We start from the raw sequence: 25339 nt of genomic DNA on the forward strand, positions 1-25339 counted from the left end.
CACAAGCCGACAGTTACTTTGGTTTCGTCTTAGCAACAGTAACAGAGGACTTGGTGTTCAGAGAAGGGGGAGGGTGGAGGTGGGAGGAGGAAGAAGAAAAAGAGTGATATCAGAAGACAGAATAGATTAGAGTAGATGTATGTTGTGGAGAGCTCACAGTGATTAGAAGGAATATGGATTTGCAAACTAATATATGGTGTCATTTGGTTTGAGGAGTTGATGTGCATAGTGCAGATGGACGTCCAGCTGTGGCTCATGGTTTTGAAGATGCAAAAAGTTTTTCCTCCTGAAACAACAGAGAGATAAACAGCACTAAACTTATGGAGAAACATGGTAATAAACTCTTAAGGTAAGAGATTTTTCATGGTGAATCTTTTGGAACTCTTCACTCTGGAATGGGATTATCTTCTGCATTGAAATTGCATCACTTCCCTGCACCATTAAAACCTTGATAATGTAATCATCTCCAAAGATGGGACACAACACAGCTTCTCCGTGGGTCATCCAGTGCGCTTCGGCACCACTAACCCAGTATTACATGCATCAGGAGGATTAACCTCACCATCATGTCTGTGAACCGGGTCCACACCACAGACACGGAGCAGTCTGCAGGCTACTCTCCGGAGTATTCATTGCAGGTTCCCGGCAGTGACCCGGGTCACGAAACGGGCCTTGCACGGGAGGTGACTGTCCTTCAGTCCAGCTGCTGCCGCTGCCTGCCCCGCGCCGTGCGCCTCACCTTTACGCCCGAGTCTTTGGAGAGGCTTTACCAGAACTACTTCCGCCGCCAGAGACAAGAAAACCTGCTGGTTCTGGTGATGTTCGCCGCTCTCTTCAACAGCTTCATCATCATCATGTGCGCGGTGGTGTACACCGAGGACAAGCTGGCCATGGTGGTGGTGGCAGCCGTGGGTCTGGCCGCGGACATCGTCCTTTACGCGCTGTGCTGGTTCCAGAAGCTCCCTGCGTCGCCGGTCTCCCGTGGAGCGGTGCCGTACATTCTGTGGCTGATGGTCACCGTGCACGTTTTATGTTACATGGGACTCAACTATGAGCGTTTCTCTCACGCCAGTGACTCGGTGGGCTGGCAGGCCTTCTTCAGTTTCTCCAGCTTCCTGACGCTGCCCCTGAACCTGGTGCCTCTCCTGCTGCTCACGGCCCTGTCCTCCGGGATACACACCCTGGTGTTGGGGGTGACTGTGGCTCAAAGGTTTGATGCCAACCTGCAGGGGTCCATGCTGGTGAGACAGGTAAATGTTGCGTCAAGATTGCATATGGCTGTGGGTCACTTAAGCCAATGATGTAGAACTTCTGGCCTCTTGTGGCCCCTGAGAAAATGGATGAGCCTAAAGTTGTCCACTTGTAAAAATGTAAATGTGGCCCAAATATTCCAAAACAAATGTGGGCCTTTTTTGGCAAATATGTGTTGCTCTTGGGAAGTTGTCATCTGGATGTAAACCTAAGCTGCCCCATGTGATGAATGGTGAATATGGCACAAATAGCACAAAAACAAATTTGGGATACCATTGGCAGCTTTGGTTGACATGCAGTATGGATATGGTTTACGATGGCAAAAAGGAGAGGACCACCCAAGTGCTATCATTCCACACAATATTTCAGGCCACATGAAGTGCGACAGTGTGGGCCAGATCTGGGCCAAAACAATTTTGCTGTGCAAGGCCAAAAGTGTGTCACACAGATGTGGAGGAAAATTGGGAGGAAAGGGGAGCAGTTGGAAAAAATAATGTGTCACAAGATTGATAAGATAATATGAGTTTAAAAAAACTCTGTTTATTCTTTTCAAATTGTTTTTATATATAATCGTAGACAGTGGCAGCAAAGTGACAATAAACCTCACAAACACCTCTCTGCCTCCTCAGCTTTTCGCCAACATTATGCTGTACCTGTGTGCAGCCATGGTGGGCGTGATGTCGTACTACATGGCGGACAGGAAATACAGAATGGCCTTTTTGGAAGCGCGTCAGTCGCTAGAGGTCAAACTCACCCTGGAGGAGCAGAGTACCCAGCAGGTAAGTGGGACAGACACACACTGTCACGTGTTCTTTGCTTTCCTATTTTCACTGTGCACCTATGCACGAGGACACAAATATGCCAGTGAGGTAGAACACCCTGTGCTGCCTAATTATGGAGTGTTTTGCACGGTGCACGGCTAATAGGTTGATTAGAGAGACAGTTGTTTTCACCAGCAGAGACACCGTCAGGGACAAGACACACCGATACAACCTTTAGCAAAAACATGGCAGGCAATACTTCAATATTTTAAAAAGAATAGTATTTATTTTATTATTATTGTGTATTTACTGTCCTTTTGTGTTTGTGCCTTTACCCTTATTCTTCTAAAAGTGCACCACTTTTTTTTAATGCTGTTTTAGAATTGCTTCTCTTTCTATCCTTCATTTTGCAGCTACCTTTTCTCTTTTCGACCACAACGATTATTGCTTATAAGCTAATTATCTTAATTGACTTAATTGAGGCTATCATTTATGGTTTTCCAATAAGAGGCTGGGCAGCACAGTGGTACAGTGGTTAGCACTGGTACCTCACAGCAAGAGGGTTCCTGGTTTGAGTGTGCATGCAAATTGACCATAGGTGTAGTTGTTTGTCTCTGTATGTCGGCCCTGTGATACGCTGGCGGTCTGTGCAGGGCGTACCCCACCTCTCGCCCAATGTCAGCTGGGATTGGCTCCAGCTCATTCGGCGACCCTCAGAGGAAAAGAGGTATATATACCAGATGAATGGATGGAAATATGAGAATGGAGTTTGAAGGAGTGAACTTATAGTTAAGGCCTCGTAATTGTTTCGGTGAAATCATATCAAATTATGAGCAAACGTTTACACAGCCGTTCTATCCCATTATATTCTCCCTGTCAAGCCACAACTTGAAAATTCATCACTGCTTCAATATATTGAAGTTAAAGATGAAGTAACATACGTTGTCTGCAACCTTGATTATATTAATTTAATTCTTTCACTCTGGCTTTATTGTTCCGTGTTCCTGTCTGTGACAATCTGTTGAGTAAAGTGAGCAGACCTGTGAGAGTTGTTTAGGCGGGGGTGGATACGATGGGGATATGCAGACAAGAATGAAGAGACGATGGAGGTAGATTTCCCAAAGGGTTCTGGGAGAAGACAGATAGAAGCAGCCGACCAGAACATGTCTGACCAGTTGACAGGATCTCTAGAGGATCACTTTACCGCCTCAGTCATGCATTTGACACACACACACCAAACACACACACGGAGCAAATAATTTTTTCTGTCATTACCATCACAAACTCACACTTTCCTCGACTGTGTGTCCACATACAGGAGGAATTATTACTGTCCATCCTGCCCAAACATATCGCTGATGAGATGCTGCAGGGCATGAAGAACCAGGCCGATCAGCAGGAGGGGCAGCAGCAGCAGTTCAACACCATGTACATGTACCGCCATGAAAACGTCAGGTCAGCTTCACGAAATCACACAAATCCAATCCTTTTGTTCTGGGAAGTTTTAAAGTCAGGATGTCACGAGAGGGTTTTTCAGTGTCTCTTTGCAACATCCGTTCTCTCACTGCAGTATCCTGTTTGCTGACATCGTGGGCTTCACCCAGCTGTCCTCAACCTGCAGTGCCCAGGAGCTTGTGAAGCTGCTCAATGAGCTGTTTGCAAGCTTTGATAAACTGGCAGCAGTGAGTATCCGTGTGTATTTCACTGTATTTTCTGTCTGTCCTCCTGTCCAATATAGATTGTAAGTCATATTTCACAAATCAGGACGTTTTTATGACTGACACCATTTCAAGTAAATTCTACCAAATACCTCCAGAAACTTGATAACCCATTTGTTACATGTTATTTAAATCTCATTTAACAGCAACATCACCAATTGAGGATTAAGATTCTTGGCGACTGCTACTATTGCATCTGTGGTCTTCCTGACTTCAGAGAGGACCACGCTGCCTGCTCCATCATGATGGGCCTCGCAATGGTAGAGGCCATCTCGTAAGTAGTGACTTTACTTTCACACGTAAGACAAGATAATAAAACACAATTTAGAGACAAAATAAATTCCTGCAACATCAGGAATTTACAATCAATAATGGAGAAGAAAATAAAAGGAGAGAAAGAGAGAGTTAATCACATTTAAATAAATCAAGGAGAGATAGATGGGCACAGATAGCAAAGCACATTCAGAATAAGGACAGGGGGATTCATCAGGAAAGACAGACCCTTACAATAAAAAGGTTTTTTGTCTTATATAACTTCAAGGACACCTCATTGATCCTTTGCCTTCCCTCTTTTTCCAGTTACGTGCGAGACAAGACAAAAACCGAGGTGGACATGCGTGTGGGCGTCCACACAGGCAAGGTGCTGGGAGGAGTGCTCGGTCAGAAAAGATGGCAGTTTGATGTTTGGTCCACAGACGTCACCGTAGCCAATAAGATGGAGTCTGGAGGGATTCCTGGGTAGGAGAGAAATAAAGATTACATCTGGCCGACTGCTTGTGCCCTTTATTTTAAATCGTTTGTTATGTTACCCAGGAGAGTGCATATATCCCAGAGCACCATGGACAGTCTGCATGGAGAGTTTGAACTGGAGACGGGGAACGGTGGAGAGAGGTGCGAGTACCTGCTGGAGAAAGGCATCGAGACATACTTGGTTCTGGTGCCTAAACAGGTGGCAAATGGACCTAATGGAAAAGTGAGTGGATTCAGCGCCGTTCTCGTTTCACTCAGGCCGTGAGATTAATCATTCACACACTTAATGTTTGTCTTCAACGAAAAACTCCATGTAGAAAGAGATTACATCTTTATTCATGTAGCATTGTTTGTCCTGCTTCTCCTCCATCAGTCACTCAGCAGACTGTCCAACAGAAATTCAAACCAGTTGATCAACACTACAGCGACCAATGGGAACGCAGCCTCACCCCAGTCAACACCCACTGAGTGTAAACAGGAGGTGATCCGTCATAAATGTCTTTACTCATGGTGATGTCTATAAACCTGTGTTGAAAATAAACCTCTACAAAGACGCAGGAGTTCATATCAGACCTCATGGGGGATGCACATGTTTCAAGAGAAACACACTTCATTCATGATAAATATTCTGTAAAATCTCAGACGGTAAAAGCACTTGATAAAATGACCCCTATCTGATCTGTGTTTTACTTATACTCAGAGGAATAAGATGGTTGAGGAGCAAGTGATCAACAGGCGACTGCAGCAGGAGCTTCTGGAGAGAGAATCTCGACAAATGTAAGAAAACAGGTGAAATAAAAAAGGCATTGTAAAAGCAGAGGAGGCAGCAGAAGGGCGTTAAAGTTAGTGAAAAATGAAACAAATGTACACTGTTATGAAATGATCAACTCTGTGTCTCTCGCAGATTGAAGGATCATCAGATCAACCCTGTGTCATTGCGTTTTGTGGACGGAAAGCTGGAGGAGCATTACTCCTCAGAGAAGGAGAAGCGCAGCGGAGCGGCCTTCTGCTGCTGCATGATTGTGTTGTTTTTCATCACGGCGATGCAGGTGTTCATAGATCCACAGTGAGTTTACTCATATGACCTTGACATGTGCAAATAATACACATCTAATATGAAAGCTAAATTCATGAAGGTGGTAACTTTAATTTTGCCCAAACTTTATTCTGGCGGCAGTTTATTTGTTTGAAATTGCTAGAAATTGGCTGACGTGTGTTCTTGCTCTAGGTTGGCTGTGAACTATGTGACTTTCGTAATAGGAGAAGTTTTGTTGCTGATCCTCACAGTTTGCTCCCTGGCTGCCATTTTCCCCAAGGTGAGAGAGCAAAAATAATCGTCTGTGATTTTAATGATGAAACAGAATTTATTTTAGAATGTGTCAAATGGGCGATTGTACTTCTCAGTACTGATATTTAAAATTTGATTTGTAATTTCAGATTGAGGTCAATTTATAATTACACGCAGCATTTAGAGGATTTGCATAGGAATGAATGCTCCTTTTATTTATTACATTTATAGCCTGCTGACACTTGATCATGTTTGTTTGTCACAGATGTTCTCCAAGAGGTTGGTTTCTTTCTCAGCGTGGATTGATCGCACCCGATGGGCAAGAAACACATGGGCCATGGCAGCCATATTTGTTCTAACCATGGCTGTGATCGCTGACATGGTAATGACGTGACCAGATTCTGATACACTATTTACCTGTCTGTGTGTGTTTTTTATGATTGGCCAATAACATATCAACATACAAAAGTGATAACATATCTAAAAAGTGCAAAATAGTGTAGCCACTATTGTGTGTTGTATGTCATCATATCAGCTCCTCTGGGTGTGTGCGTCTCTCCAGTTGTGTGTTTCCACCTTGTCCTCATCAAACTATCACTGGCTTTTATGTGTCTGACTACATGTTCCCAGTGGGGTCCATTAGCCGTCTGTCTTGCCGCCTGCTGGTTCATGTGGCACGGCCCCACAGGAGCAGCTTGTTACACACACCGCTGCCTTCACAGTCTGACGACGCCAAAGTGAACATTCATTTGTCTGTGTTAGCTGTCACGTTAAGGTGACTGACAGTCACACTTGGAAAAAAGAAAGGAATTGACGGTGTTTTACTGCTCCTATTGTTGCCATGGTAGCAGCTTCTTTCACAGCATATTGTATCACCAACTCTTCATATGTTAAAACTACAAATTATGTTTTAAATGTGTCTTAGCCAGGTTCATGTTTGACCTTAATAAAATTTTAAAAATAATTTACTGAAAGAGTTTTCATGCTACAAATAACACACACACACAAACAAAAAAAGACACATAAGAGTTGTTCACTTATAATCACTCACTCTGTTTCTTTTTGATGCTGCAGTTAAGTTGCAGCCCACCAGCCATCCAGGTCTTCAACAGCACCTCAGGCACCATCTTGGAGTCAGTCGGTGACCAAAGCTGTGCAGAAAATCCAAAGCACTACAGCTTCATGGCTGTGATGTCACTCGTCGCAACTGCCATGTTGGTGCAGGTCAGCCAGCTGATTAAACTGGGCCTCATGGTGCTGGTTGTGACGGCAACTGGAGCCGTGAACATCTACAGCTGGAGGGACATTTATGACCTTTACGACTACATACAGTTTGCCACCTACAGGTGAGAAATTGGTCAAACGGAACCACGATTGACGGATTTTACTGTGAATGAAAATTCATATTATTAAATAAATACATTTTGATAAACAGCACATAAAGCTAAATGCGTTATTGCTAAATTGTTGTGTCTTTGTGTTTTCAGAACGTCTATAGTGCCATCTAAGTATCTGATGACCATGATGATTATCATCATGATGATTTGTTTCTACTTCTTCGCTCGTCATGTAAGTCACTGTGCTGCCCACCCACACAGTGTCACACATCGGGGTCTCAAAACTTCCTTTCTGCTCTTTGCAGACAATGTGACTCCATTTGCTTTGACAGACCAGATTGATGGATGGATGGATTGTCCATCTAAATATCTTGCCGACCTCCTCTCATCTTTTTCATGTTGTGCGTGTGTATGCAGCTGGAGTGTCAGTCCAGAAAGCTGTTCCTGTGGAAGATTGGCGTCCATGACCAGAAGGAGAAAGTGTTTGAGATGAGACGCTGGAACGAAGCCCTGGTCACCAACATGCTGCCCGAACATGTGGCTAAACACTTCCTGGGCACCAAGAAGAGAGATGAGGTACATACAGTATGAGTTATAGTATAATTTAGATATGTAGGTGTTTTAGGGGCCCATTCTAGGGTAAAGAAAAAATGCATTTGTACAATTTAGATGAAACACACTAGTGAAAACATCCCTATGATTATTTTATTTTCAATTTCTGCCAATAGATCCCTTTCACCTAAAGTAAAGATGGTACAATATGTGACACCTAAAATGCAATTCATTGCATAACAGTGCCATCTTGTGGTAGATTTCATAAAAACATATTAGTGCTCTGGTGTTTTTTTTTAATAATGGGTTTTATCAGAGAAATGAATAGAGATATAAATTGAGAGCAAACTAACATCTTCATTCATTATTTATAGGAGCTGTACAGTCAGTCTTATGATGAAATAGGTGTGATGTTTGCTTCCATCCCCAACTTTTCTGACTTCTACACTGAAGAGAGCATCAACAATGGAGGCCTCGAGTGCCTCAGGATACTCAACGAGATCATCTCTGACTTTGACAGCGTGAGTTCTGGCAGTATTTCTAAAAACGGTGGTAAATATTGTGATTTAGCAGTTCTACTCTGATGTGTCATCATGTTAACAATGAACTAAAGACGGTTTAAATGCCTACGACTATATGATGCCCACTTTCCCAAACAGTTGCTGGACAGGGACGAGTTCCGCTTCATCACTAAGATCAAGACAATAGGAAGCACCTACATGGCTGCATCAGGACTTACTCCTGAGAGCAACACCAATGGCTACAGCAACCGCAAGGTGTGACACGTCTACAGCTTCTACCTTACAAATGCAGCTTGTTGCAAATAGAACAATCAGCTGCTGATGACGGTCATCTTTAAAAATACATCCCGTTGTCCCACAGCCAGAGGACCAGTCTGTGATTGAGCGCTGGCAGCACCTCGCTGACCTGGCAGACTTTGCCTTGGCCATGAAAGTCACCCTCAACAATCTCAACAAACAGTCCTTCAACAACTTTATGCTCCGAATCGGTCAGTGTGTGTGTGTGTGTGTGTGTGAGTGTGTGTCTGTCTTGTTTATTGATTTCTGTGATGATCCCCCTCAGGTCTGAACAAGGGAGGAGTTCTGGCGGGAGTGATTGGAGCTCGTAAACCTCACTATGACATCTGGGGCAACACAGTCAATGTAGCCAGCAGAATGGAGTCCACTGGAGTGATGGGAAACATCCAGGTAGCACGCACGCACGCACGCATGCACTCACACACAGGAACATCTACTATTAGTTCCCTCAAACTTTCTTTTTCTGCCCTCAGGTGGTGGAAAGCTGCTATGACATCTTGAAGGGGTATGGCTTCCGCTTTGTCCGAAGAGGGCCCATATTTGTGAAAGGGAAAGGGGAGCTGCTGACATTCTTCATGAAGGGCAAAGACAATCGCAATAACAATGGTGGCCCAGTGACCACTGCTCTTCCACACCAGGTTGGGGACGTTTCTTGATTAATTTCACCAGCGGAAACGTCATGAACACGAAGATAAGCCTGGGCAAGACGACCATGTTGCTCCATTTCTCTCATATACACATTTTTTAGACTTTTTTCATACATAACTGTAGCAATGTAAAGCTTATGGAGGTAGACCAACACAACACAATAATATCATGAGCATTATAACAGTGAAATATAACTTCACCAACAAAGAAGTTTAAGAACAGAAAGGGATTTTGTAGCTGTATATAATTCAGGGATACACTTTAATATCTCACATGAATTCTGCATAAAAGATTTGTACTTGACTGATAGAGTGCTATGTGGATTACAAGCTTGAAACAGTCTAAATAAATTACTTTCCTATGTTGTTTTACCTCTAGGCAAGGTTTTGTAAAATAATGTAGGTTGATCAAACTGTATTTATACTGTGTTAATAAAAAATGTTTGCACTAAACTTGGTAAGTTGTTCTTGCCACAGGATGTAGATGGTTTTGTTAGAAGGTGGATCTGGGGTCTAGAGACAGTTATTTAACACATGCAGCTTTTATGTGGAGGGGTCTGGATTAATCAGATGAGGATGACACATGTAAGATTTGTAATCACATTTTGTTTTGCTGGAAAATAATCACAATTAATTATCTATGCTAAAGGCACCGGAGGCATTCATTATTTATTCATTAATTTAGTCTGATTGGTAATGTGAACTGATTACTTTGATAACTTATCTAATTATGAATACGATGGAATATTCTTAGGCCACTTGATGCTTGTTTATTCATTCATTAATTGATTCATTTGCACACAGGGCCTGCTACCAAAAACCAAAACAATTGAAACCCAGCTCTTATTATGCAGACCAGGTCACTAGAACGGCACACTGAGACAGGTTAATTATATTAGTTAGACCTGAGCTGTTACAGCTATGACTATTTAAATGTCTGCAATAAGAAGGGTCCTATTTTGTTAGTGTTTCTCTATATATATTTAATTTACCTAAGAAAAAGTATCACATATATTAAATTAATATTAATAATCAGAACCATGATATTACTGTTTTTTAAAATTATGTATAAATTAAGTGTTACTAATATTTGTTATCAAAACTCTGAGCTTTGCGTAGTTTGAGGGAGCAGCTTAAAGCTGCATAATGTATAGAATATATTCAAGTACTCTCAGATGAGTTGAAGTGAAGGCAATAGTGTAACTATATCCATGGAAAGTAGAAGTACCCAACACAAAGAGGGCCCTAAAAAAATGTTAATAAAAGTTAGTGTTTATCTGCAATTTGTAAATTAGACATGTTTGCCATGTAAAGTATGTTGGTTTTTATAAAAAGTTTGGCAGATTACTTTTGTCAAAGATTCATACAGTAATTAAAGCTGGTTGAGAAAAAGTGACAAGACATTTTGACATTTCAGATTGTGCAGATTTTTTTCAAATGCACACAGAACATTGTTTCTGGATTCCAACTATAACTGCAACAACAAGTCAAAACTGATCAGTTGATTGATACAAAATTATCCTGCAAATATTTTGTTGGTAAGCTGTATTCGGTTTTAAGCAAAATGTCAAACATTTGGGGCTTCCAGCTTCTCAAATATGAGGATTTGATTAATACATTTTATCTCCTTTTTAGAGGATTAATTTGGTTCCACATGATTTATTGTGATGAATGGTTTAGTTTAGAAATAGTGCAGCAATAATAAACTGTTGATTTAATTCAGTTGGTTTGAGTTTAAAAACAAACGATTAATCCATTGAGAGAAAATAACAAAAGAAATGAATGGTTAAAAAATTAACGCTGAAAATATGTGTGCTCACTTGTTGATTACATTTTTTTGCAAAGGAAGGTTTTTGGTTGGGGGTTTGATTTAATTCTAATCAGTTTCTCTATTTTTTTTTTAATGAATATTACTTTACTTTTAATTAAATTTATATTTTCTGAGGATTAATTTTGTGCCACATGATTTACTGTGGGGGGAATGGTTCACTTTCAAAATAGCGCAACGATAATAACAACAAACTGGACGAAGACAATACGACCCGTTATGCTGATGTCAAATTCCTGAAATGATGTTAATTATCTGTCCAAACAAACAGAGATGAGATTATTATGTCTTCTTGTTGTCAGATGATCTTTAAACTAAATTCTTATGCACCACCCATGGATTATATTCTACCCGGAAGCTTGGTAGTGTAGGAATTTCCGGTTACGTCAGGGCGTGAGGACTCCATTAGAGCTGCAGCTGTTTGGAGAGAAACAACAACAAAAACGGGCGAACTGTCAGGGCCGCCGGAGTGACAGTCCGTCCACAGCCCGACAACGAGCCCTCAAACCTGGAAGCGCAACCTCCATTTCCCACCCGGAGCTCCGCCGGCTTCTAACCACGGCCGCTCTCGGTGAGGAAACTCTGGCCTCCGCTTCCTCCTCCTCCGACTCGGACACCGGCGGTGCGTCGCCGCCCCCGCGGAAGAAGCACCGAGCCTCGGCGGCGGAGGGAGCAGGAGAGCCCGGGGCTTCAGCAGTTGTGACAGGCCTCTCCGGAGTTGCCCTAGGACTTGCTTCGCACTCCCCGCACTCTCAAGCCACCTCCGCCATCCAGTTCAACCGAAGCGTCGTCAACATCCTCAGCGGCAGCATGCAGGCAAACGGGGCAGGACAGGGACAAGAATCCTCGGAGCTTTCCTGCCTGAACAGCGCACAAAACGGGGAGTCATCCACGGCCGGCGGAAGCCACTCCAACGGTCTGCTCTCCAGCACAGACAACGGGAACAGTGTCGGTACCAGTAACGGGTCCTCGAGTGGGCCCGGTTCGGGGACTTCGTCTGCCTCCACGACTTCGGCCTCCGAGGTCGGTTCGCTGAAGAAGAAGAAACGACTCTCGCAGGCGGAGGAAGATGTCATACGATTAATAGGGCAACATCTCCACGGACTGGGGCTAAAGTAAGTTTATTCAGCGTGTCAGTCGAGGGAAAACACACAAACGCGTGTAACCCCCGGGTTGATCGCGAGAGGTGTGATGGATTTTACTGGTTTCTGGTGCGAAAGTGTGAAACTGCAGCTGGTACGGTTCCATCCGTGAGCCTGACAGACACAAACATGGGGGGATGGGGTAGTTAGCCTGTGAGCTCGGCTGTTGGTAGAAAGAAGGGGTCCATCTTGCACAATAAAACAGTTAGCTTGATTGCTAACAGCACTAGCCTGCGCTGAGGTGTTGTGTCCTGGCTTTAAACCCTTTAAACGCAAACATGGAACACAATCCAACATTTGGCAGCTTCGTGAAACCGTCGTGGGCTTAGATGTGCGTTAAATGGCTGCAGCGCCGCGATGCTCTAATTAACGTTGTAGATTTAGCAGTGAATTAAAGGCATTACATCATCTAACGTTAGAATCTCAGGGTTTACTCTGGGAAAGGAGACTTGTTGTGGTCTGCAAAGCGTAACAACAGGGTCATGAGAATGGACGAACTTGATTTAGCTTCTTATTTTAAGCACATGAGCAGGATTGTCGAGTGTTTATTTTTGTGGCTATTGCGCAAAAAAAAAAAAAAATGCGGAGGAAATGTTAATGTGCGGTTTGTCAATGTCGGTGGTTTTCTGCGTTTTTCCAGCTGGGATTGCCAAGGAAGGGAGGGGGGGAGACATAACACGGCTCTTATTGTGTGTGAGTCTACGGGAGGAACATTTAATAGGTCGGGCCACACTGTAATAACGAGCACGGTTATGAAATCCGTGGTGGTTATTTTGGTATTCAGGGTGCACTCTGCGCACGTTTTCAGCTGTCATCTCCAGCGTCTCTGTTATTCACCACATGCATCACCATTTTATACGAACGTGATGATTTGACCAGTAGATCCGTGTCTTTTATTACTTATCTGTGTGTCACTGCCAAGTGTCAAAAGAGTCAGTCGGGAACAGAGCGGGTCATGTGTTTATCTAAAGGCAGCAGCAGTCAATAGTCCTGGGTTGAACAGAATGTGCTTTACAGCAGCTGATGTAGAAAGTGTTCAAATCCAGTTTTTAATATATGAAGGAATGTTTAAACCCTCTTCTTCAAAGTGGCTGTTGGATGACTACACACCCCTGGGTCTCTGCTATCCAGCTGAGAAAGAGTAGCCTTCCATAATAAGGCATTATGGAAGACAACCTAACAGCACTGTGTTTACAGAGAGGGGGGTGGGGGTGCATGGCATTACCTTCTATGAAACGGAGCCCCTGCGTTTCAGTGGGGAAAACACAAGTGGAATGGTAGCAGCCAGCTGGATGAAAAGGCTGAGCTGCTGCGCCACTCCATTGATACCTGGGAATGATGTCATCATGCTGCTGAAGGTGTCAGCACCCCCATCCCCATCCCACTTACATTATCTCTCACACACACACACACACACACACACACACACACACACACACACACACACACACTAATCAGACGCTTCTCCGCTGACCTGTTTGTGTTGGTGGCATGTGTTTAGCTAAGATGGTGGTGTTTGGACAGATGGACATGGTTCATGGCTGACAGGCTCTGAAAGGATAATCTCAACTGCAGTGCAGGCCAGGTTCATGCAAGTGGACCTGCCATTGTCCACAAATAATGATCTGAGAAGGCTTCTTTTAATGTCATGTTAATATTGTCCCTATGCTAAAACTGTTGTAAGTCACAACAACTCACCTGTTTGCTTAAAAAAATAAGACTTTATCTCACACGGTGAAATGATAAATAATAAATGATTAGATCACTAATAAAAGTTGAATATACTACCTGGAAATGTAATTTCATATAATCATGTAATCCTGGCCTTTCAACACCATGGTGATTGAGCTCACATTTTCTTTGGCTCTACTCTTCAACTTAATGTCATTTTAAAAGTCACCCTCTCCTTTCTTTCATCTTATCCACTGTGTCTATATGTCGGTCTCACTTTGTCTTCCTCTCTGTCTCCGCAGTCAGACAGTGGACCTGCTGATGCAGGAGTCAGGCTGCAGACTGGAACATTCGTCGGCTACCAAGTTCCGCAACCATGTCATGGAGGGGGAATGGGACAAGGTTGGTCATGCGTTGCCATGGTTACATAACACCAAGCACTCTATGGCTTGGGAATTAGTGACACATTTTTGGGATCTGTTGTCCATATTGTGCTGTAACATGGAGAGCTTGGACAAGAAAGCTCAGATGCATCTAATATGAATTAGTAAAGTACATTAAGTCTGCATTCAGACTTTTTACAGGACGTGTACACATTCACAAGTTCCTTTGAAGTGACAGAAATTTGACATGAAACTATTTCCTTGACTTTGGAATTGGAAACTCTTGTACACATAGCTGTAAGGAATGTCCAAGCACAAAATGATTTCAATTTATATTTGTCAGAAAATATTTTATATGTTTATTAACTGTTAGAGGTCAGGGAAGAAATCTGATTTTTGGTGACTGGAAGACTTTACTTTAAGCCTCTGAGGCTGGTCAGTTGTTAAATATTGAAGGAGCAGTAAATTATAAAAGCAAAACCACTCAGTATTATGCCTGCAAGGTCTGGCAAACCATACCATGCTGCTTTGTAACAAAATAATAGGGCACATGCCTTGTTTTATGCATATCAAACATCATAATTAATGTTAATCAGAACACCCAAAGCACAAGCAGCATAATTGTTGAGGTGTTGTGTGAGGGTTTCATTAGATCTGTGGAATTTGAAAACATTAGTTTTAAATAATTACTTGGCTTTTAAATCACCAGTCCTAGTTGTATTAAACCATTCTTACAACAGAATAGATCTCAGCTGCCTTGTGAATCTTCTGGAATAATGAACGCATGTCACAACTGACGGCTGGAAAATTAATTCAGCCTTGAGCTGAGCGGTGATAAATCTTTGAATGTGGCACGTAGGTTTGAACTCTCTACAAACCAATAGAAAAGCAGCCATTCAATTGACACTCGTTTTGATCCTAAAATTACATTTTAGAAGCACATAGTAAAAGTGGGGAGTGTTTTATTAAGAGACACAAAGGTGCTTTGTTGCATTTCAGTCATTGTTAAAGCCTCTGTTTACTCATCTTAAATATTAATGGGACCATAGATGTGTATAACTCTTCCTTTTAATTTTTTGTTTTCCTGGACATGTATGGAAACTGCTGAGCTAACCCATTTCTCTCCCTCTCTCTCTTCCCTCTATCAACCTCCCTTTGTTTTGGACCAGGCTGAGAATGATCTCAACGAGCTGAGAGCACTGATGCATTCTCCCAATGCTATTGTGGTAAGCTCCCTTTGCCCAAACCTGAACCATCAGGCTGAATGACAGTCATTCGGTCAGTTAGCAGGCACAGCTGGAGGTTCCAGAATATAATACGTTATAATGCAGAGCTGCATGTTCTTGTTGTGGAACAGTGAACTCTAAAATGTTCTGGATGAAGCCTGGGAAAGTGTAGCAACAGGAATGGATGTCCTGTCGGATCAGGGAATGATGTTTGAGTCGGTTGAAAAGGCTTATTAATCGATTTGATTAACAACTGAAGATTATTCTGAGATTAATTTGGCTATAGAATTATTGTTTTTCAAGCACCAATTGCAAAGATTTTTGATCATTTCAGTTGCTTAAGTGGTACTAAAGGTTGGCTGGTCGGATATTTCAAGTGTTTGTGAAACAACACAGGCAATTTAAAGAAGTCACCTTCTGTAGATACTTGTGATCAGAAGGTTCCACAGTTTTCTGACATTTTATGAATCAAATTATTGTTTTTGAGAAATTATTATTATTGAGAATATCATGGCAGACTAATCAATTATGTTTTGCAACCCTGTTAAAAAATGAACCCATTATGTTTGATTGAAAGATGATTCGTTGTCTGAATTTGAAATATTGTTTATTCAGGTTTTACTGAAAGAGAAACAACTTGCATAGTTACTTGCCTCTTTAACTGACTAAACAGTTTAACATCAAATACTTCATACACTCCTTAGACTCAGCTCAGGTTAATTAGCCTTTGCTAGAATGCTAAATAGCTGACAAAATTACCTTCATAATGTTCCCCTGTGCCTCAGTCAGATGTTAGAAGTCTGTGTAGCTGCAACCACCATTCGTGGGTGGATGTTTTCGTGGGTTCATGTGCAGGAGGTGTCACTGCAGTTGCACCAGTTGTCAGAGCTGTGACTCTTACTGCATACCTGAGATAAAACAGAGACACTTTATATGACAAATGTCAATGATGACCAGCGGCAGCAACTGATAAACACTTGCCAGTGATCTTCAGTATGAAGGCTGCTGATGTTGACATTTCCATATGGCTTGTGCACATCTATAAATATATTCTCATGAGGTCATCCAGCCTTTGGAATATGGTACAGCTAGTTTAGATACAGATGACAGCATAAATTTCATGTTGGGAATTAGGTGATGTCAGTGTTCAGCTACACCCGTAGAAGTGTGAACATTTATGCCCCATAATAATAGTACTAATCTGTAGTTCAGTCTTATCCTTCTTCCTTCTCTACTGTTGTCATTTCTTATAAAATCTCTTGTTTCTCTTTCTCTGCTCAGCGTATGAAGTTCCTACTGCTGCAGCAGAAGTACCTGGAGTATCTGGAGGATGGCAAAGTCCTGGAGGCTCTGCAGGTGCTGCGGGGAGAGCTGACGCCTCTCAAGTACAACACAGATCGCATCCACGTTCTCAGCGGGTACTTTTACAACTTCGATATTGCATCTATCACACAGCAGATACGTGACAGTTCACCCTGAGAACAGCTACTGTGCGTAGCTCTTCGATACATCTGTAATCACTAATGATATAGTTGACATTTAAGTTCTAATTGGTTTATCACTTCTGGCATATTCAACAATTGCACAATTTTTTTCAAACATGACTGAACTCCGCAGTTCCTCTGTATTTTCTCTGGAGGAGGTGCAAGTCTATGGTATGAACGCACTTTTTCTGCCTGGCCTCCTACCATAATGTCTGTAGAAATCCAGGAGAATCCCATGTGTGAACACAGCAGGGAATCCCCCGTGGATTCACTGCGAGCGAGTGGGAGAGTTGATGACGCTTCTAACATGCGACAGGCACAAAAATGAAAAACAAAAAGAAGTTTGTGGTGTTAAGAGCTGACACCAGTGTCTGTGTGTTGTCAAGAAAATCCTGTGATCTACGCAGCAGAGTTAATACGTCACTTCCTGCCTCTGTCTGATGCTCCCGGTTGCTCCACCTCTTGACTGAATAATGCAGAGGAGTTGTTGCTGTTGTGAACGCGTCTGTGCAGAGAACCTCCCGCTACGTTGTGCATGTGTGAAAGGCAAACTCTGGGTAAACTCCCGCTGCGTTGTTTATGTGCCAATTCTCCGGATTGTACCTGCAGGTCATGTCTGAAACGGCTTTGGTCAGTTTCATTGAGTTTTTAAAAACAAGTTATTTACTCATGACTTTTGTTGTTGTCTGAACCTGCACTAATGAAAATTATATTGACAACATGTTAGAAATCAATGACTGATTCAACATTATTCAAGCTTGGTTCACTAATACACTAATTTTTTTCACAGTGTATAAAATGTAAAAGTGTCACTAGCAACATTATATAATGATTGAATACATAGTCGGATCAACACCTTGTCTTTATGCTTTCAGCTAAAAAGTATTCTCATTTATTGCCTTTTAATTAGAGGGAATTGAGCACTTGCTTTCACCTATAAGCCTGTTTGTTATAACAGTCTGTCGCTCACTTGAAGGATTGATTTATTGATCTGTTATCTGTCTTGGTCAATTTGTTAACTGTGTCCAAATGTGTCCTTAAAAGTGTCAAAGAAATAACTGCCAGCTTGTTCCTCATTCAGCACCTGCATTTGAGGTGCCTCATTTTATAGTCTGCACCATTCTGTGTTTGAGGCTACTAAAGTTTTATTCCGTGTTTGTCTGGTCTGGTATATGGGGGAAATGTTATACTACAGTAGTAGTTGGTTAATAGCTAAACGCTTGAAATGTGTTGTTGCGTCTGTGCAGGTACCTAATGTGTAGCCACGCTGAGGATCTGAGGGCCAAGGCGGAGTGGGAGGGCAAGGGCACCGCTTCACGCTGCAGACTGCTGGACAAATTACAAAGTGAGGAGCTGACAAACATCGTCACAGAGTTATACACACAACCCATATGGAGGTCAATAAGTCTTTAATCTTTCCATGTAGCATACCTGCCACCGTCTGTGATGCTGCCCCCGCGGCGGCTGCAGACCCTGCTGCGGCAAGCAGTGGAGCTGCAGAGGGACCGCTGCCTGTATCATAACACCAAGATGGACAGTAACCTAGACTCAGTCTCTCTCCTCCTCGACCATGTCTGCAGCAGGTTTGTACTGCACAGTTAGCATATCGCTCTCCCATAAAGGCCCTGCATACTCAGACTGCAGCATCTGATCAGTTAATAATGTTGCAACACATTTACTAAAACCTTGATTTGTGTTTATACATGTTGTCTCCCACATCGGGTATCTTAACCCGTCAACTCTCCATCATCTTACTAGTCTTGTTTCATGAGTTTTAACCTTAAGAATTTCCTCACTTTATCATTTACTAATTTACTGTTGTTGCACCATTTTGAGATAAAGACAATTAACGGTACCAGGACCAACCACGCAGTGAAGATTCTAACCCTAGGTCTTTTCCCTGTCACAGGAAGCAGTTCCCCTGTTACACACAGCAGATTCTGACCGAGCACTGTAATGAGGTGTGGTTCTGCAAGTTCTCAAACGATGGCACCAAACTAGCCACTGGCTCCAAAGATACCACTGTCATAATATGGCAAGTGGACCCGGTGAGTTCAAAAAATGCAAATAGAAACACACACACAGCCTCTTCTTATGATTCAGTCTACATTCTGCTGAAATGTAGTGATTAGGGCTACTTAAACATTTTTCCAGCAGTTTTGTCTTCTGACACATGACAGTGAATTGTTTTCTCTTTCTTAATGGTTAAAAGCACATATTCTGCAGCTGTATTACTTACAAACTTATTTTTCAGGGGTTTGCAAAGGTCATACTCTAGATATACAGGTGTTGTCTTTGAATGCAACCTTTTGTTGTTTCAGAACAGCTGTATCTGTTTTCCTGTTTGACATTTCACCAATGTGCTGGTTTAACTCTGGTTTGAATACCTGTAATCAAATTTTTATCATAATCCTCTTAATCCTGTCTTCATGTAGGAGAGCCACCAGTTGAAGCTGCTGAGAACCCTCGACGGTCACGCATATGGAGTCTCCTACTTAGCCTGGAGTCCTGACGACACCTATCTGATCGCCTGTGGACCTGACGACTGCTCCGAGCTCTGGCTCTGGAATGTGCAGGTAACATCTCTCTGTTTTCAGCTTTATTTTTAATCCCCCATTTACTTGTGATACCTCTAACAGTATTTTCATATGTCTGTCTCTTTTTTTTTTTACTGCATACTTGATTGTGAAAATGAGAAGTAAAGAGTCGTATCACTGGAGCCTTCTAATCTATATTCAGGGCAGTGGGAAAGAAAAACATGCATTGAGTCTTCCATAGATATTCTGTTGACTGTGTGTACTCAATGACCTCTCCGCTCTTCCCATCCCCTCCTCTTTTTTTCTCCTTTTATTCACCCCTCCCCCACATGTACTTAACGTTTCTTGTTGTTTCCCTTCCCCCTCATTTTTCTCCCACCGTCATTGTCAATCTTTTTGTTCACCAGACGGGGGAGCTGCGAAACAAAATATCCCAGTCCCATGAAGACAGTCTGACCAGTGTGGCCTGGAACCCTGATGGCAAACGTTTTGTCACTGGGGGACAGAGGGGGCAGTTTTATCAGTGTGTAAGTAAATTAATGATTTATTTGAATTGGACATTATTGTTTTAAAAATGCTAGTAAGTGCATTTTTCTGCCATTTTTCCATTGCATCATATGCAATGCTGTGACTTTAAACAGGTAGCGTTAAGATAAGTATATCTTTCAATGTATTGATTTTCCAGCCATGAACCCAATGATCGAGATGAGCAGGTCTCTGTGGTGTTGATAATGTGTTTACATGGTGCCCTGGAAATGATTATTTCAATGTATTTCCCACATATTTTAGTTAAGTATTTGGACTTATGCGAAAAGGTACAAGTACAGCCTAATTATTCAAAAAAGCCACTATCAAATCACATGTTCTTCTAATTCTGATTGATGCACAGTCTGGGTGTCAAGCTTATCTACTTGTTGGTTGTCCTTTTGTACTTTGTTCATGTTTTCATTCCCCTATCAAGAATAAGAGATGAGGGGGGTCTGCTGTCTGTCATTGACAGGACCTAGATGGTAACTTGTTGGACTCCTGGGAGGGCGTAAGAGTACAGTGCCTGTGGTGCCTGAGTGATGGCAGGACAGTGCTGGCGTCGGACACCCACCAGCGTATCCGGGGTTACAACTTTGAGGACCTTACGGACAGAAACATGTGCGTGTCAACCTTCCTACTACCTGTACTGATGCATGTGTAGATAAAGGTTCAATGTTTAGTATAGTATATAGGAGCATGTTAGCATGTTCCAAAATGACAGATTTTCTTGTGAAGAAAATTATTCTAATGTTGATTTTCAGTCCAATTTGGTTTGTCCTCCTTGCTGTCTGACAAGACACACTTCAGAGAAAGTTCAACCACAAATTCTGGGAAAAGCTTGCACAAGTTGGCAAAACAAACTGTACAAGTGAAAGGCTGTCTGTCTTCAAAATGCAAAGATTTCCTCTCTATTATACTGGGTGTAGCTGACTGCCTGTGTCTGTTTTACATGTCCTTTACAGAGTTCAAGAGGACCACCCTATTATGTCTTTTACTGTTTCAAAGAATGGAAGATTAGCTTTGTTAAATGTAGCAACTCAGGTAAGACCTTTGTCCAATCACTACATTTTACAAACACTACACAGGAAATGTCAGTAGTGACAATGTATTATTCTACCTTTTGTAGGGAGTACACCTGTGGGACCTTCAGGACAGGGTGCTGGTGAGAAAGTATCAAGGTGTGACCCAGGGCTTCTACACCATCCACTCATGCTTTGGAGGACACAATGAAGCCTTCATAGCAAGTGGCAGTGAAGGTGCGGTCAAAATATTACAGGTTGTAATACTTCATTAAATATATGTCGCTCAGTGTCAAACACTGTGGCTCTTAAACTGCATCTGCTAACGTTTTTCTAATTCAAGTCTTCAAGGACGTTCTTGGATTGTTCATCACCTGGCTTGTGAAAAAAATGAATGCATTACCCTGTTGTTCCCTTGTTTGCTTTAAACTAATGCATTTATTTCTGTTCTCATTTTCCCTCCCACTCACGTCTTTACTTTCATGTCGTCATCCCCCCCCCTCCACAGACCACAAAGTGTACATCTGGCACCGGCGTGGCGAGCTTCCCATTGCTGAGCTAACAGGCCACACACGCACAGTAAACTGTGTGAGCTGGAACCCGGCCATCCCAGGACTCATTGCTTCCGCCTCAGACGATGGCACAGTGCGTATCTGGGGTCCTGCGCCGTTCCACGACTCGCAAGAGGCGGACGGACTCAACGGTAAAAGCCAGATCTGTCTCTACTTTTTTTCACCACAGTGCAAGTGAACGTTGTTGGCTCAAATACTGTCATGGTTAGCATCTACTTGAGAAAACTTGACAAACTGTCTGACTGCAAGGGTCCATTTTTGCAAACCCACACCCAGGTAGCTCTGTACTGGACCCTAACCATTCCGCGTAATAATCTCTCATATCTATCCATTGACATATTACCCATGATCCATCACCCATTTATCAAAGCACATGCTACATTCACAGCCACTCATATGAGTGAGTTATGTCCTCTTTGTCCTCCTGTTGGTGACTGAGTTGTTTTATTGGAAAAGTATCTATGAATTGACGCTGCACCTGTGGTCCTGCAGCTGTCTTTGGTTCCTCAACGGTGACATTCTTTCCTTGTGACTATCAAAAGCTAGTGCTTCTTGCCACTTTTTCCAAGCAACAAAGCTACTGAGCATGTGTTCAGCACCGGCTATTTTAATGTACTAGCTAGATGGCTGTCTGTAGTGCCAATTAATTGAGCGGAAGTAATGTGGTCAAAGTTAAAATTACTGCACACTCATTTTTTATTTCTGATTTCTCCAGGGAAAAACTATTTTGCTCCTGCTTTTAACCACCAAAGTGATTGTGGTAATAACTAAATTTACCTGATGTTTCTCTTTTCTTTTCCTCAGAGAACTGCAGTAACATGGACAGTTGATGGTCACTCATGGAGCAAATAACATCTCTCTTTGACAACAATCCAAGAATCCCACAGTGAAACGAAATCTAAACTGGCAAATAAAATCCAACAATGGAAGCAAAGTCAAGACACAACAAAAGCCACCAAGACAAAAGAGAAAACAAAAAGCGAGAAAAACTCGTCTCCTGACTGGCCTAGACAAAATGGTGGAGGTGATGATGGACACTCTGAAAATTCAAGTCCTCATCCAAAACTTGATCTTGACCCAGAGGCCTGGAAACTCCAGTCAGTGCCCGTCGGGAATGCGGCCGACATCCAGTGGCGTTGTGACAGGCTGTTCCCCTCCCTCAACTAACCCTCCTCCCCTCCCCTGTCTCGCTGCATGGTCACCTGCCATGCTAGTTCCTCTTAGAGTTTCCCAGGAAACCCACCTCCACCTTGAGCTCGGCACACATCAAGTTCCTGTGACACCGCCAGACTGACATGGCAGACCAACCATCTACCTATTGGACTGCATTTGTCTGCCTGTTTTGTCTCACGTTACCTGTAAAATGTCTCAATGGACATGGGTGGGGGGTTTTCAGGGCAGGATGATGCGTAGGGGGATATAGCAACTTCTGTATGTATTCCCCCCCCTCCCTTTTTTGCTATATTCTTCACATTGTTGGACAAAGGCCGAAAATCCACAGTTAAAAAACAAAAACTGACCGACCAGCTGACAAAGAACACAAAAACAAGGCTATGCTTAAATGTTGGAAATTTATTTTAATGATAGTCATAGCATTTATTCTCATTTAAGAGGTGAATCTTAGCTCGAGAGCTTTAGCTTGAAGATTCCACTTTCTGTTTCTCGACATTAGGAAAACAAAACTTTTTATTCCTTAATTTAACTCCTAACACGGACAGTCGCTGCAATGTTTCCAACTTGACAGCCCCCCTCCACCCCAAATAAAAAAAAATCTCCTCTGTCAAGCTAGCTACCGCACAACTTCATTACATTTGCCTAAGAGGAGACGGACAGAGGGATTACAGGTCACATATCAGCAGTGAGGGAGGGTGCAGACGTTATACAGTCGCTATGATCCCTTCTCAAAAGACATGCAAGGGTTCGAGTGCAATTTCAATTGCAGGCCGGTGACTGCTGTCCCTCTGTGTGTGAGTGAGAGTGTGAGTGCAAGAGTTTATGCATACACACATTAATGTGAGAGATGACCTTTGTGGGCGCAGGTTTAATTGGCTCGTGTGTTTTTGTATGTGTTCAATTCACACCAGCAGAAAATACTCGCCCCTACCCCCTACGCTCCTATAATCCCATAGTAAAATTGTAAAGAGGATTTTAAACTGATTCTAAGTTATCCAAAGCCCCGTAAGGACCTCTATCTGTGGAACAAAGAATACTTGAGAGCCATTTTGTAAAAGAAAAACTTTTTTTAATCTGGGGCTTTGTTTTTTACATTTGTTTGGCTTTTCTCCTTAACCATGTGGCATTCAAACAGCACTGAGTTATTGGCATCCAATCATCTTTGTGGGGAGAAATTTAAGAAAGAGCAATTTGGTCGAGGCATGTTTAAAAAAAAAAAAAAAAAAAATGAAAAAAAAAAAAAGAAGCTGTTAAGTGTTGTGTTTATTAGCAAAGGGTCATTTCATATGGGAAGTTTGATGATTGTAACGTACTGAATGAGTAGTTAGCACGGCCCCAGAGAGAAGAAGGAGGCACCAATAATCACAACCATGCTCTGAGCCGGCAGAGTTAAAGAGCGAAACATACACATACACACACACACACACACACACACACACACACACACACACACACACACACACACACACACACACACACACACAACTGCCTTCCTGTTCATACAGTTGCACACAAACCTTCAGTATGTATGAAACCCCTCCCTCCACCCAACTGCACTCTGAGTGGTCACCTTGCCATCTTGCACCTACTGCAGTGGCATGAATCCTTTAGGGTCTTGTAGCCTTGCGGTCACCACGCTCGCCAGACTTTTGGCTTTAAACAAGGCAAAGACTTAAAAACAGGAAGGAGATCGCTAAAGGAATCCAGCCCTCTCTATGCATCCAAAAGCAGTGACTGATTATTACATTGTAAAACTCTTTGCATAAAAAGCAGCCTTCATCTGGAGGGTGCCACTCTTGGAGCTTAGAGAGAACTCAGCATTAACTCCCCCATTGCTCTCCAGCCAAGTACTTCAGTGGTCAGTGCACCATTCAAAGCTTTCTTCCTCCCTTTTTCAGGGTATGTAATGACTATTTGCTACAGACTGATATACAGTGGAAATGTTTAAAAAAAAACAGTGCTTTTCTGTCTGTTTTTATTGAAATTTTTTGTTACTTAAAATTTGTTTTGTTCACATTATATCATTTTTTTTTTTTTTGGGATTGACCTTTATCCCTGTATGATCATATTAAAATATAACCAGACACTTGGGAGTCCTCACTTTTTTTAATCTTTACAAATCCCTCTTAACTTTCTTTTATACTTTTTTTTTCTTTGTTTCTTTGTGTTCAGTTGAATTTTATCTACCACGACAATTACAAATGAATATGCACAGTAACACCCATGCCAATCGGAGCGGGAAGAGAATTTGTAGGAAGTGTGTTACCTATTATCAAATCAGGTTTGAACTATCCACCCCTCGCCTTTAAGAGTTTCCTTCATGTGAGAAGCTTCTTTATCGCATGTCTGTGTAATTAAGCGAAATCTCTCTCTTGGTGTGCCATTGTTGATTTGACAGTTGCCACTGCTCTGACCCGTATTTAAGCCAAATGACTTATATTCACAGTCTTGAAACCCTCGACTCCCCGACTGCAGAACGGACTCCGCTTCCACACTCACATCATTTCAAAAGACCCCAGGCAAATCACACACTAATGAACCCTAACAGGAGTTTCAGTAAAGTCCATTATTCACCTGCTGGTGGCAAATGCTATGTCTGTATGCAACCTGGTGTCTATTCTGTTCTTCTGTCTTGAGTTTACCAAGGGAGTTGT

The 25339-nt window shown here is 42.4% G+C and overlaps 2 protein-coding genes across 2 annotated transcripts; both read left to right on the forward strand.

The window, feature by feature from the left end:
• Positions 1–437: 437 nt before the first annotated feature.
• On the forward strand, positions 438–9572 carry LOC109632332 (adenylate cyclase type 3-like). The gene is made up of 20 exons (XM_020091558.2): positions 438–1250; positions 1881–2030; positions 3331–3467; positions 3583–3694; positions 3877–4004; positions 4310–4468; positions 4544–4703; positions 4854–4961; positions 5181–5257; positions 5385–5546; positions 5709–5796; positions 6034–6150; positions 6843–7114; positions 7256–7337; positions 7523–7681; positions 8032–8178; positions 8317–8433; positions 8540–8666; positions 8741–8865; positions 8949–9572. The coding sequence occupies exons 1-20, from the start codon at positions 567–569 to the stop codon at positions 9129–9131; spliced, it is 3294 nt and encodes a 1097-aa protein (XP_019947117.2). The 5' UTR covers positions 438–566; the 3' UTR covers positions 9132–9572.
• Positions 9573–11320: 1748 nt separating this feature from the next.
• On the forward strand, positions 11321–24771 carry LOC109632482 (WD repeat-containing protein 26). The gene is made up of 14 exons (XM_020091786.2): positions 11321–12065; positions 14066–14165; positions 15316–15372; positions 16654–16790; positions 18104–18201; positions 18283–18439; positions 18766–18904; positions 19292–19432; positions 19801–19920; positions 20394–20539; positions 20884–20962; positions 21048–21177; positions 21449–21643; positions 22317–24771. Exons 1-14 carry the CDS (start codon positions 11761–11763, stop codon positions 22340–22342), a joined length of 1830 nt encoding a protein of 609 aa, XP_019947345.1. The 5' UTR covers positions 11321–11760; the 3' UTR covers positions 22343–24771.
• The last annotated feature ends 568 nt before the right edge of the window (positions 24772–25339 follow it).

This window comes from Paralichthys olivaceus, chromosome 19, assembly GCF_024713975.1.
Source record: "Paralichthys olivaceus isolate ysfri-2021 chromosome 19, ASM2471397v2, whole genome shotgun sequence".
Lineage (NCBI taxonomy): Eukaryota > Metazoa > Chordata > Actinopteri > Pleuronectiformes > Paralichthyidae > Paralichthys > Paralichthys olivaceus.